The following is a 14,283-nucleotide window of genomic DNA, read 5'->3' on the forward strand; positions in this document are numbered from 1 at the left end:
GTCTGGGTTTGATTTGACATTTTTGGGTGTATTGAACTTCATGAGACAAATATCTCGTGAAGTTGTTGCAAATATTTGTCTCGTGAAGTATTCGCAACAGTGGAAAGTTTTTAAAATAGCTCGAAGCTCTCTATCATTTGTCTCGTAATGTTGTAAGTTTGTCTCCTGAAGTTACTTAATGAGACAACTTCATGAGACAAAAGACAGAAATGAACTCAACTTTACGAGAGACGAAAGACTGACTTTTGACTCTCATTCAGTTTGTTTTTTGTCATCTGTCTCGTGCAACAATCAGTTAGCAGAGATTGTGGTATATTTTGTGCCAAGATGTTTGAGTATGTTGTAATTGGGTGTGATATGTCCACTTTGACCCAATCAAATATGGATGTCTTCAGACGTTAGTTTGTTGTAGAAATATACATGAAAAAGCTATTTATTAGTGCATTCGTTTATCTTTAATGGTGCATATTTTCTACGCCTTCTTTTGATATTTCTCTTGAGATAATTAAATATTACATTGTCACATTAGTTTAATTACAAGATGTTACACCGTAAAATAACCAAATCAAATTTTAACATAAACTGGATTCACGTCGTTGTCAATGGTTGTAGGTAAATTACTCAATTGTGGCCCCGCATACCGCACCTAATACATTTGTGAATCTGAGTGACATCTTCTATAGATGGTATTCTTATTTCCCAGTGGTGGCCAACTTGAGTGACACATATCGGTGGCAATATCTGGATGTCTTTGTAATCATCTCCCCGAGGCCATTCTAAAATAGGGCCTACAAGGAAAATAGGTTTTGCATATAATCCGTAAACAACCTGAATGTTGTAACAAAGGGAGCATTGTGTGTATGGATCAATGTTCCGATAACGGGTTGCTGCAATCACATGGGAGCATGGCATGTCGTAATAATTGAAATCCTTGCATGTACACGTACACACATTCAAAACAACAACTCCACTAAGGTGATTATCAATGACTTCAAAAATGTGTAGATCAATCGGCCTCACAAAATGTCTTCTAGATCTATACTCTACCATTGCCATTTTCACCTCCGCATAGTATAAAAGCATCATTTGACCACTCGATGTGTAGGTTCTTCGCCGATAAAACCACTCTTGCAACAGACCACTTATGTTATCAAGAAATTTAGTTATTGGCAATGTTCGATCGTCCTTTAATACAACATTCTGTTGGAAAACAGAAACACGTAGCGAAAGAAAACACGATCATTAAGCATTCTAATTACTTAATTTTGACATTAAAATAAGAATATTCATAAGTAATAAAGAAAGTTTCAACACATACCTTTGAAGATCCTCTTCATGCACGTATTTGAGTTGCAAACTCTTCCAATTGAATTCGTGGACCACCAAAAGATCTTCTCTACTATTCTCAGCCTTGAATTTGAGTGGTGGAACTCACAAATGGAGTGAATTTGTGAAGGAAATAGAATGGGTTTTAGGTGAGGAAGAAGAACTCAACAGTAACAAATTTTCCAACAACTTCAACAACTCTATTCTCCCAAATTGGAGTGTTTTATTCTTTAACTACATGCAGGCAAGATTGAACTCAGTCAAAGACACCTCCAACTTGAAGATTGAGTGGGATAGATGTGTGTGACGGAAATCAGATTCGAGATTTCTATGAGCGGCGGAAGAAAGATTATTCCAAATCAAAATCATGAATGAACAATGTATTTACAGTCAACTTCAAACAAACGGTTATACAATTCATACAGAAATTATAGCATGAATAACTATAAATGCTCAAAGGGAAAACTGTACGAACATTTTTAGATGCGTCTCCACGCTTCGATGCGCACGACCGCTCGAACAACAGCAACCTCGAACGCTTGATCTACATGACCGCAACACCGCAACGAACACAGCACAAACACTTTGTGCTCGTCCTCAACGATCGCCTCGGCCACGAAGTGCTCATTAACAGCACGACGGCCTCCAGAAAACCTTGACGGTGTCGAGTTGAGTCTGACACCACCAACAAGGCTACCTTGGTATTCTCGGTGTGAGAATCCAAAAGGTGGGCTCTGTTCGGACTTGGAATGAGGCAGACGAAGGAGGAAACACCGATCGCGTACACGACTGGGCAAGTGAGAGATGGCAGAGACCTATCATATAGGTTGATGCCCGTTTAGCTAAAGCTAAGTGATTGTATAGCAAAAGCTATGTGATCGTTTAGCTCATCGTTTAGCTCAGTCTGTCGCCTATAGATCCTACACGATCGTTTACTTAGGGCAAGCGATTGTCTAGCAAAACTATGCGATCGTTTAGTAAATACTGTATAATCATTTAGCTCACCACTGCACGATTGTTTAGCTCGCCCAACCGTTGTTTAGTAAATCCGTATTTACTTGACGACTACCGTGAGATCCCTTTTTTCGTCAAGAGAGAAATCTCAAAAACTTTTCAATCGTTTGTAAAAACATCCATTTTGAAATTAGGAAAACTATTTTCCTTTTAAACTCACGGTTACCATGAATCCAATAATCACCCACTCATTTGATTATTAAAGAAAAAGAATTATTTATCCAATAATTAATATTATTATACATATAAATGATAACCAACTTATCATACTACATTTATAACCTATAATTTTAATATTTCATCTCATGAAACATATAAACCATAGTACTTTTCCTATTCCATGGCATTTAATGTAAATCTCATTTACATCAATCCTCTATTAGATGTATCTCATACATCATACCTATTATATCATATATAATCAAAATACCTCTTATCAATTTGAACATTTCAAATCAACATCAAGAACTGATCCTCAACTGAATCCATTGATCTACCAAGGGGACTTCATGAACCTGTAGCTCGAAGCTCCAACGGTACGTGAATAACTGACTCAACTCTTTAGTCACAGGATCCACCATCCGTTAACTGCCAGGGATTGCACTAAAGACTGAAAGTTGAACTCTCCTTACTACAGATATATTATGTGTCCATCTTAACCAATGAGCAGTGCGACAACCCTTCACAGATCGCTTGTAAGTACAGCTGGGCTAATAACTGTTATGCCCCTTTAGCTACATCTATCTCCTTAAGTATCACTGATCCCTCTAATGAACATAAGTCATAGTCCTACTATGACTGAGTCCTCTCTTCCAAAGTGAAGTTGTGGCCACTATGTTCAAGCTCCGGAATCAACCTTTAAGGGAACAATCTCTCTACTTATCCCTGCTTCAGGAAAAGAGTGAATTCCATCTTGTGGATTGAGTTTCCAACTCCCAAATCAGACAAGTCCCCAAAAAGGTAGGCATGTTGAGTTGGCAATCTGGCCATTCTCACCCATACTAATCAAAGGACCGTCCTCAAAGGCAGAAGTTCCCAAAACACTCAGGATTAAGGTCGTGTCACCTATGGTCGTTTAGGTGAGATGTAAGTCTCTAGTATCAACGGCATTATATACAAAACTAGTTATCTCGTGGTCTAGGTCTTATACATACTCTTTGTATAGGACACCCCCGCTTGCACTTCTCCACATGAATGGTCAGGATCAACCACCTGTATTAGTTTACAACACTTGCAAACCTCTACAAAGCGGGTCGTATCCGTAGTGTCACAAGGATTAGGTATCCCACCTTAATCCTTATACTACAAACCTATTTAGGTTATCACTTAAGGCATGATCTACTTGTATATCACATATACATGCTTAAGTTCACATAAGATAACCAAGGAGCTTTGTTTATTGGATATGAGTAAATGCCAGAATTAAATAACACTTATTTTATTTATTGAACAATGTGTATCTTTACAAAAACAATGAGACTCTGGGAGAATTAGGACACCAATCCCAACAGTGTGAATTGTAGAGTTCCACCTACTTAGTTGGTGGAACATTGGATTTTTCCACTAAGTGGAAAATTCCAATTTTGAAATACAAATTGAAAATTAATTTCAGTTAATTCAAAATTAATTTAAATTAAAATTTCAGAATTCAATTTCTCAAATTGAATTAAATTTGAAAATTAATTTGATTTTAATTAATTAAACAAAATTAATTAAATAATAATTGAATATCAAATATTAAATTAATCACACACCTAATTTTAAACATGAATCCTATTCATGTAATTAATATTTAAATCAATATTTAAATATTATCAACTCTCCAATTTCGTTTAATTTCGATAAATTAAACGTTAATTAATTATACGAATAATTATACAAACCCTAATTTGAATTTGAACTATTCAAATTCAAACCCTAAAATTCATTTTGAACATTTCAAATTGAAATTCAATTTGAACACTTCAAACTGATATCATTACAAATTCATTCAATTTACTAATTCAAGGTGTTCATGTTTTACGAACTAGTAGATGAACCTTATGGACCTACAGATCATGAGCTCCAACGATTTGAGATTAATTGGCTAAAACTCTTTAGACTGAATTAATCAATATTCGTTAACTATCGAGTCACACCACTATAGCTCGATAGTTGCACTCTCCTCACTATAGATGTATTTGTATCCACTTGATTTAACCATAATCAGTAAGTCGACCCTTCACAGGTTGTTCGTAATAACGGTTGGGTCAAATGTTGTTTTACCCATGAAATTACGTCTTGCTCCATAAGTTCCACTAATCCTCTAATGAACAATTGGATTGTACTCCAATCACTAAACCGGATCCCTCTCGAGCCAATGAGAGCGTGGGGCCCCTTGTTCAAGACCTAGATTTAGCACTTAAAAGAACAACCTTCCTTTTATTCCTTAAATCAGGTAGGCGTGAATTCCATTTTATAGAATTATGTCCCCAGCTATCTATCTGATCTTATCCCCAAAATGGAAGGGTTATTGAGCAGTGATGTTGGACTACTCTCACCTATGAAAATCAAAAAATAATTCCGAATAAATTGGAATTCATAGTTAGCTCAGGATTAAGATCGAGTTACATAGATCATCTAAGTGAAATAGTCAGTCTTAAACAGTAAATAACACTATAAAGTAAAAGTGACTCATTTCTTGGTCCGATCTTATGCAAACTAATTGGATAAGACGTCCCCACTCCTCATGTCATTACATGAACGAATTAGGATCACCTCGTTTGTAGCATCTTACAACAAATTGTAACAACTACAGAGTGGGCCGCATCCGATAGTGTTACCAGAATAAGGCACCCAACCTTACTTTTATACTATAGATTATTTTGACTATTTACTCGAATTTGATCTACTTTTATGTCTCCACATAAAGTTCAAGTATTCATACAATAGCTATGGATCTTAGTTTATTTGATTTCATCTTTACAAGTGAAATTTACAAATTCGATGAAAATTTTATTGAAGAAATGTTAAATAACATCTTTATTGATAATAGAAAATGTTTAACTCTACAAACTGCGAGTTTTAGGACATACAACACAACACATTCAAACTCTCAGCCGCATTTGTAGTCATCTGATCGAACCCTCGTTCAAATTGAAATACCCTAGCCCACTTTTCAAATCCAATCTCCTCCAAGTACTGGCCCACTCCTTTGATTGGGATAATTTTTGCCTAATGTACTTAAAAAGTAGTCTCATGGGGTGATTTTGCTGCTAGGTAGAAATCGAGGAAAGGAGCTTTTTTTTTTTTTTTTTTTTAAATGCTTGAGTAGGTTTAGACTTATATGATGAATGCAGGTACAATGGAAGACAGAAGGAAATACCATACTTAAATACATAATAAAAAATGCAGAATAAACAATGGAATACAGAATATAGAATAAACAATGGAATACTGAATGCATAAACAATGAAATATAGAAGAAATTTGGCTAAGAATTGAATCCTTGTACTTAAGAAAGATTCAAATCATGGTAATAAATATGGATGATTGTTCGCCTCGTGATTTGAGTCTAAAAGTGTTATGAGTGAAGATGAAGAATGGTAATGAGTGGATAAGAAGAGTGAAGATGGATAATGGATTATTCTCCCATTAAGTAAGAAAAGTAGGTGATGCGTTAGAGTGGATGTAAGCACACCTTGTAAAATGCGTAAAAGCTTTCCTAAATAAAATCCAAGTATAAATCTAACTTAGGTTTTGTTGGGAATGTCCTAGAATTCCCAGTTCGTGTTAAACATTCTATTTATCAATAATAATAAATTGTTGATCTTGCATTCTATTATGAAAATCCAATAACATATCCATGGCTATAGTCTGAATACTGTAACTTTATGTAGTGACATAAACGAGACTCCAGGAGAATTAGGACACCCATCCAAACACTTCGTACATGATCTAGTCCCTTTTCTTAAGGCAATGGGAAGATCGAGAGACACATCACGGTTTTCCTCTTCTCAAAATTTCTTACTGCAATTAGCCGTCTGATCTATGGATCTTTCTTTAAAAGGACTTCCCACACAATCACCTTCCCTTCCACTGTTCTCGTTGCTGGAGTTATTTCCTCAGTGTTATTCTTTCCATCAGTTTCTTCATCCTCCTTAATTCCTTCTATTTTCTCATCACTGTCACCAATTTCTATATCTCTGTCCACTCTGCAATTATTAGCCTCAACACAATCATCAATATCACAAACAAGGATGTTTATACCTGGGGCTGAGATCGAGTTAGACTCATGAACTAGAGTCAAAGAAGCGACAGGCGGCACTGTTTCCTTCCTGAGATTCTTCCTGTAGTATGTTATCCAAGGGACTTGATTAGTGGGAAGAACAGAACCAGGAAGAATAAGACCAGGATGTTCAGGTTCAGCCAACACCTCTAGGGGAATGAAATACATGGACCAGTTAGCCTCTTCACTAGGACTCTCCCTCCTAAAGAGGACTAATGGGAAAGAAAGATTGATCCTCAAGAAAGGTGACATCCATAGACACAAAGTATTTCCAAGATGAGGGATGATAACACTTGTACCCAAGTTGATGGAGAAGGTACCCAACAAAGACACATTTTTGGGCACGGGGAGTAAATTTCGTACGGTTGGGACCGTGGGTATGAACAAAGACAACACATCCAAACACCTGTAGAGGTATGTCAGGGATTAACCAGGTGTTGGGATATGACTCTTTGAAACAGTCAATGGGAGTATGAAAGGCTAAGACACGGGAAGGCATGCAGTTGATAAGGTGGGCTGCAGTGAGGATAGCATCACCCCACAGATAGGAAGGAAGAGAGGTAGATATCATAAGGGAACGAGAGACCTCTGCTAGTTGCCTATTTTTCCTCTCGGCTACTCCATTTTGCTTGGGAGTATAGGCACACGAACTTTGATAGACAATTCCTTTAGAGGATAGGAAGTCCCGGAACGAGTTATTAACGACTCACGCCCGTTTTCACTTCGTAAAATGGCAATTGTTGTGTTGAACTGGATTTCTACGGTCACATAGAATTGCTGGAAAATAGAGGACACCTCAGATTTATCAGTCAAAAGAAAAACCTACGTCGGTCTGGTGTGATCGTTAATAAAGGTGACAAACAACCGTTTGCCTGTAGAGATAGTGGTTGGTGAGAGACCTCAGACATCACTGTGGATAAGACTGAAAAGTTTGGATGGTTTGTAAGGTTGAGAGTGAAAAGAAACACGACTTTATTTAGCCCGGATACACACATCGCAATGTAAGGATGATAGATTAATATTATGAAATAAATGCGGAAAAAGATACTTCATATATTGAAAATTGGGATGTCTCAGATGGTAATACCATAACATAAAATCGGTTTCAGCAGTAGAGAAATTCAAAGAAATAAAACTAGTTCTATAACCATCGCTAAAGGAAGTTTCATCAGTCAGGAAATAAAGCTCCCTATCGTGTCGGGCTATGCCAATCATCGTCCCCGAGCTCAGATCCTAAAACAGAATAATGTCGGGTGAGAAAACAGTTGGACAGTTCAGGTCCCTTGTAATTTTATTGACAGATAATAAGTTGTATGAAATTCTAGGGACATGCAATACATCACGCAATATTAGACCCTCAAAAGGAGAAAGATTTCCTTTTCCTGCGACAGGGCAAAGAACCCATCTACAATTCTAATCTTTTCATTTTCGACGCTCAGGTGATATGTTATAAAATGATTAGAAGAACCGGTCAAGTGATCTGTTGCTCTGGAATCCACAATCCAGGGTCGTTTTCCATTAATGCTAATAAAACCAAATGACTAAGTCGTATCTGAATGTGCAATCGCACTAACCCCAACAACACTTAAGTTACTCTGACTGTTAGCTTGAGGTTGAGCCAGACCTTGTCATTCGCCGATGCACTTACTAGAGCCCGTCCAGGACCATTCTTGTCTGGTGAGTGATGTCGTTTGTAATTTGGAGGTCTTCCATGCAGCTTCTAGTACTGGTCTTTTGTGTGCCATGGTTTTTTGCAATGCTCATAAAACAAGTGGAGGTTTCTTGTCACTGTCAGATCTGGAGGACTTGGTGGCAAAAGCAGCAGCATCAGTAGATGTAACTACTAAAATATTAATTGCACTAGACCCGTTTTCTTCCAAGTATATTTCAGAGCACACCTCCATCAGTGACGGTGTAGGACGTTGACCCAATATCCTGCTGCAAACACCATCAAATTTCGGATTTAGCCTAGGTAGAAAATCATACACTCGATCAGTTTTCTCAATTTTGAAATACTGAGTCCCGTCATGTGTACATTTCCAAATAATCTCACGGCATAAGTATTGGGAATATCCTAAAACTCGTAGTTCGTGTTAAACATTCTATTTATCAATAATAATGACTTGTTGATTTTGCAACTTATTTTGAAAATCCTATAAACGTATCCTTGGATATAGTCTGAATATTATAACTTTATGTATTGACATAAGCAGAATCAAGTTAACAGTATATAGCCTAAATGGTCTAATAAGTATATGGATGAAATTGGGTATCTCATCCTGGTAACACTATTGGATGCGGCCCACTCTGTAGTTGTTACAAGAAGTTGTAAAGTGCTACAAACGATGTGATCCACAGATCATTCATGTTGAGACATGTGAGTGGGGACATCCTATGTAATGAGTTTGCATATAGACTGGACCACAAAAATAGTCATTTTTCTTTATAACCACTGTTTACTATTAAAACTGACTATTTCATTTATTACATAACCTATGTTAACTCGATCTTAATCCTGAGCTAGCTATGAACTTCTGTTTCTTCAGGATTATCCTTTGATCTACAAACAGTGAGAGTATTCTAACAGCAGTGCTCAATAAACCTCCCATTTTAGGGATAAGACTGGATGAATAACTGGGAGACATAGCCCTGGAAGATGGAATTCACTCCTACCCGATTTAGGGTTAGCAGATAGGTTGTTCTCTTAAGTATTGATTCCAGGTGTTGAACAATCGGGGCCCCGCCTTCTCATGATAAAGAAAGGACGTGATTCATAGAAGTTTTGAATCAGAATTGTTTATTAGAGGGTCAGTGGGAACTTAAGGAACAAGATGTATTCACAGGGGTAAAATGGTTATCTTGACCCAACTGTGATTACAAACAACCTATGAAGGATCGACTTACTGATTATGGTTATATAATGTAGACATAATATATCTACAGTGAGGGAAGTTCAACTATGGGATATAGTGGAGTGTCCCATTAGTTAACGAATGGGTAGATCGGTCTAATGAATTTAGCCGATTAATCTCAGATCGTTGGAGCCCATGATTTGTAGGTCCATGAGGTCCCCCTACTAGCTCGTAAATAGTTAAGCCTTAGAGTAGCTTGAGAAATTAATTTGAAACGTTCGAATTAAAATTAAACTGAATAGGAGAATATATATTTAAATATGATTTAAATATATGAAGATGGGTTTGTGCAAAAATTAATTTAATATTTGATATTAAATTAATTAGTTTTATTTAAAAATTAATTTATGAAATTAATTTTATAAAATTAAATTTTAGTTTTAAAATCAAAATTGAATTTAGAAATCGGTTTTGATTTTTTAGAAAAGATTGAAAAGTTGAAATACATGCAAAAATGAAAAATCAAGATTTTCCACTACCATCTTCTTCATGCTCACACAAAACCCATTTCCTCTTCATTAACTCCAAGCATAAGCTACAAGTCATGCAGCATTCTTCTTTGCATGTTCACCTGCAATAAATAAAGAAGAAAGAGTTCTTCGAGATGTGTGCTGCTGTGAGCTTCTCCTTGCATTTACATTGCTTCAAGTTGTTCTTGAGTCCCATAACTCGGTCTAAAGCTCCAAGAGGATAGTAAGGAATATCTTGAGGTGGTTCACGGTGATCTTTGGAGAAGATTGCTGCTGTTTGATCAAGATCTTGAAGAGTTCTTCAAAGGTATGACTTAACCCTCTTATTTTAGATGAGCATGCTTTATTTTCTACCAAAATTAGTAAATTTGAATGCTTATTGATCCTTGTTACTTCCGTTGCATGTTACACTCTTACAGGTTTCCTGGTAAGTCTAGGGTCAAACGAAGGGATTCTAAAGTAGTCTAATGCAGATTCTGTTTTCAATCTAATGTAGAGGGTTCCTAAATTTGCTTAAGTGTGGATTATGTACACTAACCTAAATGCACGCAACAAGAAGAAGTAGGAGTTCAAAGGGAAAAAGAGAAATTATGGATGAATGGTCTTAAATGATGATGATATGTGTTGATTCCAAGTGGGATTAACAAGCCAATGTAAGTGCAATGAGGATGAGATGAAGATGATACAGATGCTTGTTTACAAACTAAATGTATGTGTTGTGCATTGGAGTTTCTATTCCTTAGATCATATTTAGTTCAATATTTCTCAATATGAATGTCACATGTATTCCTATCTCTGGGGTGCATGCATTGGGTACAAAGAACAGATTAATGACGCAAGTAACTTTATCTCTAAGCCTATTATGCCCTCTGACTTGATGCATTTTGTAGTTAAATTGCTCTCTCGAGTGGTTTAACTACTTAGTAACTTCAATCAACTGATCAGGATGACTTAAGCATCGATTTCAGGTATTCATTAAGTCATAAAACTAGCAAATACAAATAGATACAAGTGTAAACAGATGGATAAATGATGAATGATCAAAGACAAGATTGAATTAAAGATAGCAATTGTTTGTACAACAAACTCAACTTAACAGAATGAAGTGAGAAATGGAAATGATATGTGAAAAAAGAGAATTCAAGCCATAGAGTTCAATATTTTGTTCTCTGTGACTCGATTTTAATGTTTGTTTCAACCATCTTAGTGAAGAAGTGATGAAGATTCCTCTCTCGAGCCTTATCTTCAACAGCTCCTCTTGATCAACGGTGAAAATGGAACCTTCCCTCCTATCTCATTCTTCCAGACGACAGAATTGAACTAAAAATGCCAACTATCTAGCTCTATAAAACGTCTAAGTGTCTGATTGTCTAACTTTGTGACTTAGCTAGCTCGTTCTTTAGCAGCTAACTTCCCTTTTTATAGGCAACTCCAAGCAACTTGTTGATAGAACCTACATTAAATTCCATACCCTGAGTCAGCCGCCTACCACCTTTGAGACATTTAGACTGCACCAGTCAGATGTCCATACCTGCAAGTGGTGACTTCATAGAAAAAACGCGAGCCAATGTATCCTTTATGCATTGAGCATCCTTGGACGCATAGCCCTTGTGTCAGCTTGGTCCGTAACACTTAGTGAAATTTCTTCAATTCCTGCGTTGAGATTCGTTAGTGAAGCAGATTTTCACTAAAATGCAACTTTTGAATGAGTTAATAGTGTGTAAGGAATTCTATGCACTTTTTGTCCAACTTTTAAGAGATAATAACTTGTATTTCTACAAGTTTATCACACCCCAAAATTTTGAACAATGCTCGTCCTCAAGCATTCCTAAAATAATTTCTTATCATACTTTCATCATCTTAACGCATTGGCTCTACCTCTCATCATGTCTAACTTATAAATGTTTAAGGTTGACGTTTGAAAAAAAATACAGGTTTGATTCTTCTCTAAAGAAATATATACTTAATCTCTTATGTGGCAAGCCCTTTTGTCAAAACTCTGTTTTTCTCTAAAGTATTTTCATCTTTCTAATCCAGTAATGTGTTGGAAGCTTTTCTTGTTATAAAAACTTATTCAGATGCAAGTTATTATTTTAGGACTATCCATGCGCTAATTCAGGCAACTTATCTTCGTTTTGGCTTACCCCTACAGGTGTCATGCAGACATCCAACTACGAGCAAGTGTCCTTCACGACTTAAACGCATATCTAAGAATTTTTTTTCTTTCTTGGACTTAGATAGTGGAGTTGGGATACGTTGGTCTAGGTTACTTAACTTCATTTTTGTTTATCCCCGCGGGTGTCAAACGGGCATCCAACTATAGTTAAGTGTCGTTTCCAATCTCAACTCTTATCAACTGGAGTTTCCTCTTTCTGTTGATAGCGGAGTTTTTGCTTATTACGTCTAAAGTTATTAGTGATTAAATTAAAACAAGTTTTTATAAACAAGAGGACACATCAACTCAGACCTTCCCACCCCTAGATTTTGAAGATCAACAAGGTCCTCATTGTTTTAAGAGAACTATAAAAATGCCTTGGAATTTTAAAAAGGATGTTTGAGTTGAGGCTTGAATGCGTTGGAAATGAAATATATGTTTTATTTAGAGAAGTATTAAACTTGAGATTTCTATCACCTAACTTGAACTTATAAGTTATCAACATTAGTCTCATCATTGAGGTATCAACATGGAAAGCAAGACAAAAAAAAAAAAAAAAAAAAAAAGGCAAATCATAAAAGGAATTCTAAAAGACAAAAGCAAGGATCATAATTGATATGTTTCATTCATGGCTAAAGAAAAGTACTTAAAATTCAAAACAAATGCAACTCATAAAAAAGTTAACTACAAATCAAAATAGAAGACCAACACCCCAAATTTCCTATAATGGTGGTCTGTCATCCTTACATTCAGGTGCAGGGTCTTCATCCATGAATCTAAGTGGATTAACTTGGTATGCTGGTAAAGAAGGCAATGCGAACATTCCCATCAAGACCTGGTTGATATACTGCATTGTGAAATTAAACTGATCTTGACTTCTCTGCATCTGTTAGTGTATGTAATACCTTAGAGCCACGTTCTGGCATGTAGCATTGCTAGTTCTAAATGTAGTGCTTCCAAAGATATGGCCAGTGGTCGGATCTAGGCTTGGATGAATTGTTTAAGTTCGTCCATATTTTCTTGAGTCATCAGAGGGATAGGTCGGTTGGTTCGAAAGGGTTGATTGTCACGTGTCTCCCTAACTGGGTCTTCATTGCATTGGACATTGTTGGTTCCCAACCCAGTTGGTTCATAGACAATCATAGGTGGGACAAATGAAGCAATTATGAGTGAGTTAAGAGGAAAAGGTTGAGGGCTGTGAGTCTCACCAATCTGATCCTCATGCGTTTCATCTTGAGGCGTTGAATCGAATAGGTCCTCGACAGATGAAGGCAAGGTTAAGGCAGGAAAGGGCAAGTTCAAGTCTACGATAATAGGCTCTTCATGCTCCAACACCAGCTCAGCCTCAGATTCTTGCTCTTCTATTGAGACTTCATTGTTGTGTTCATTGTCAAGGACCTTGATGCATCTCCTTTTTGTTGCGCGTTTGGAAGGTTGAGGTCTTTGGTTAGGCGAGCAACGAAGCAAATGCCTGATCAGTTTAATTTTCATAATACTCTCAACTTCTTCAAAATCATCCCCCAACAGGATGCCTGCGCATTTACACCGCGCATATGAGCCACGGGAAATACAGCTGGTTGCGTGGCTTCCCCTTCATAGCTTTAATTTTGTCCATAATGATTTTGCCAACGTCAAGGGGGATGTACTATATGATACAGTATATTGCCAAGATGCACTCCCTTGAGACAGTTTCATCATGCGTTGTAGGCATGATGCGATTCTTGATTAGGTAGAGCCATAGGTTAGCATCTGGGAGCAGGTTCCTTGAAGCCATCGTCATGATGCCAGTTCAAGAGATTTGCCACGAAATCCAAGGCTTGGCCACTATTCTTAATTCATCTTCCTAACTGATTTGGAGTGGGTTATTCAAGGATGCAATTTTTTTCTGTGTCGGGGTTATTCACAATGTCGAGCACTTCGTTGATTACTTAGGAAGAAAAATGGACCAGCATATCCTCTACCAATGACGAGTTCTTAGCTTCATCAAATTTTCTTCCATAGAACGTGCGGACGAGGTGGGGCCAAATTCTTAGACCTACGCATAGCTAACGCTAGCCCATTGCGTCAATGGTGTCAATGATGTATTCGAGCAGTAGATTGCATTTAAGGAAGAAGCCTTTCTTGACAAGGATGTCACTG

At 36.9% G+C, this 14,283-nt stretch overlaps 1 protein-coding gene across 1 annotated transcript; it reads right to left on the reverse strand.

Annotated features, from left to right (window-relative positions):
• Positions 1 to 621: 621 nt before the first annotated feature.
• Positions 622 to 1,056, reverse strand: LOC120079194. The gene has a single exon (XM_039033360.1). It carries the CDS (start codon positions 1,054 to 1,056, stop codon positions 622 to 624), a length of 435 nt encoding a protein of 144 aa, XP_038889288.1.
• Between the last annotated feature and the right edge of the window lie 13,227 nt (positions 1,057 to 14,283).

Source organism: Benincasa hispida, chromosome 6, assembly GCF_009727055.1.
Source record: "Benincasa hispida cultivar B227 chromosome 6, ASM972705v1, whole genome shotgun sequence".
NCBI classification, from domain to species: domain Eukaryota; kingdom Viridiplantae; phylum Streptophyta; class Magnoliopsida; order Cucurbitales; family Cucurbitaceae; genus Benincasa; species Benincasa hispida.

What these genes read in the sequence shown, in the direction of transcription:
- LOC120079194 (XM_039033360.1), bottom strand. Translation starts at nt 1,056, where the DNA reads ATGGCAATGGTAGAGTATAGATCTAGAAGACATTTTGTGAGGCCGATT.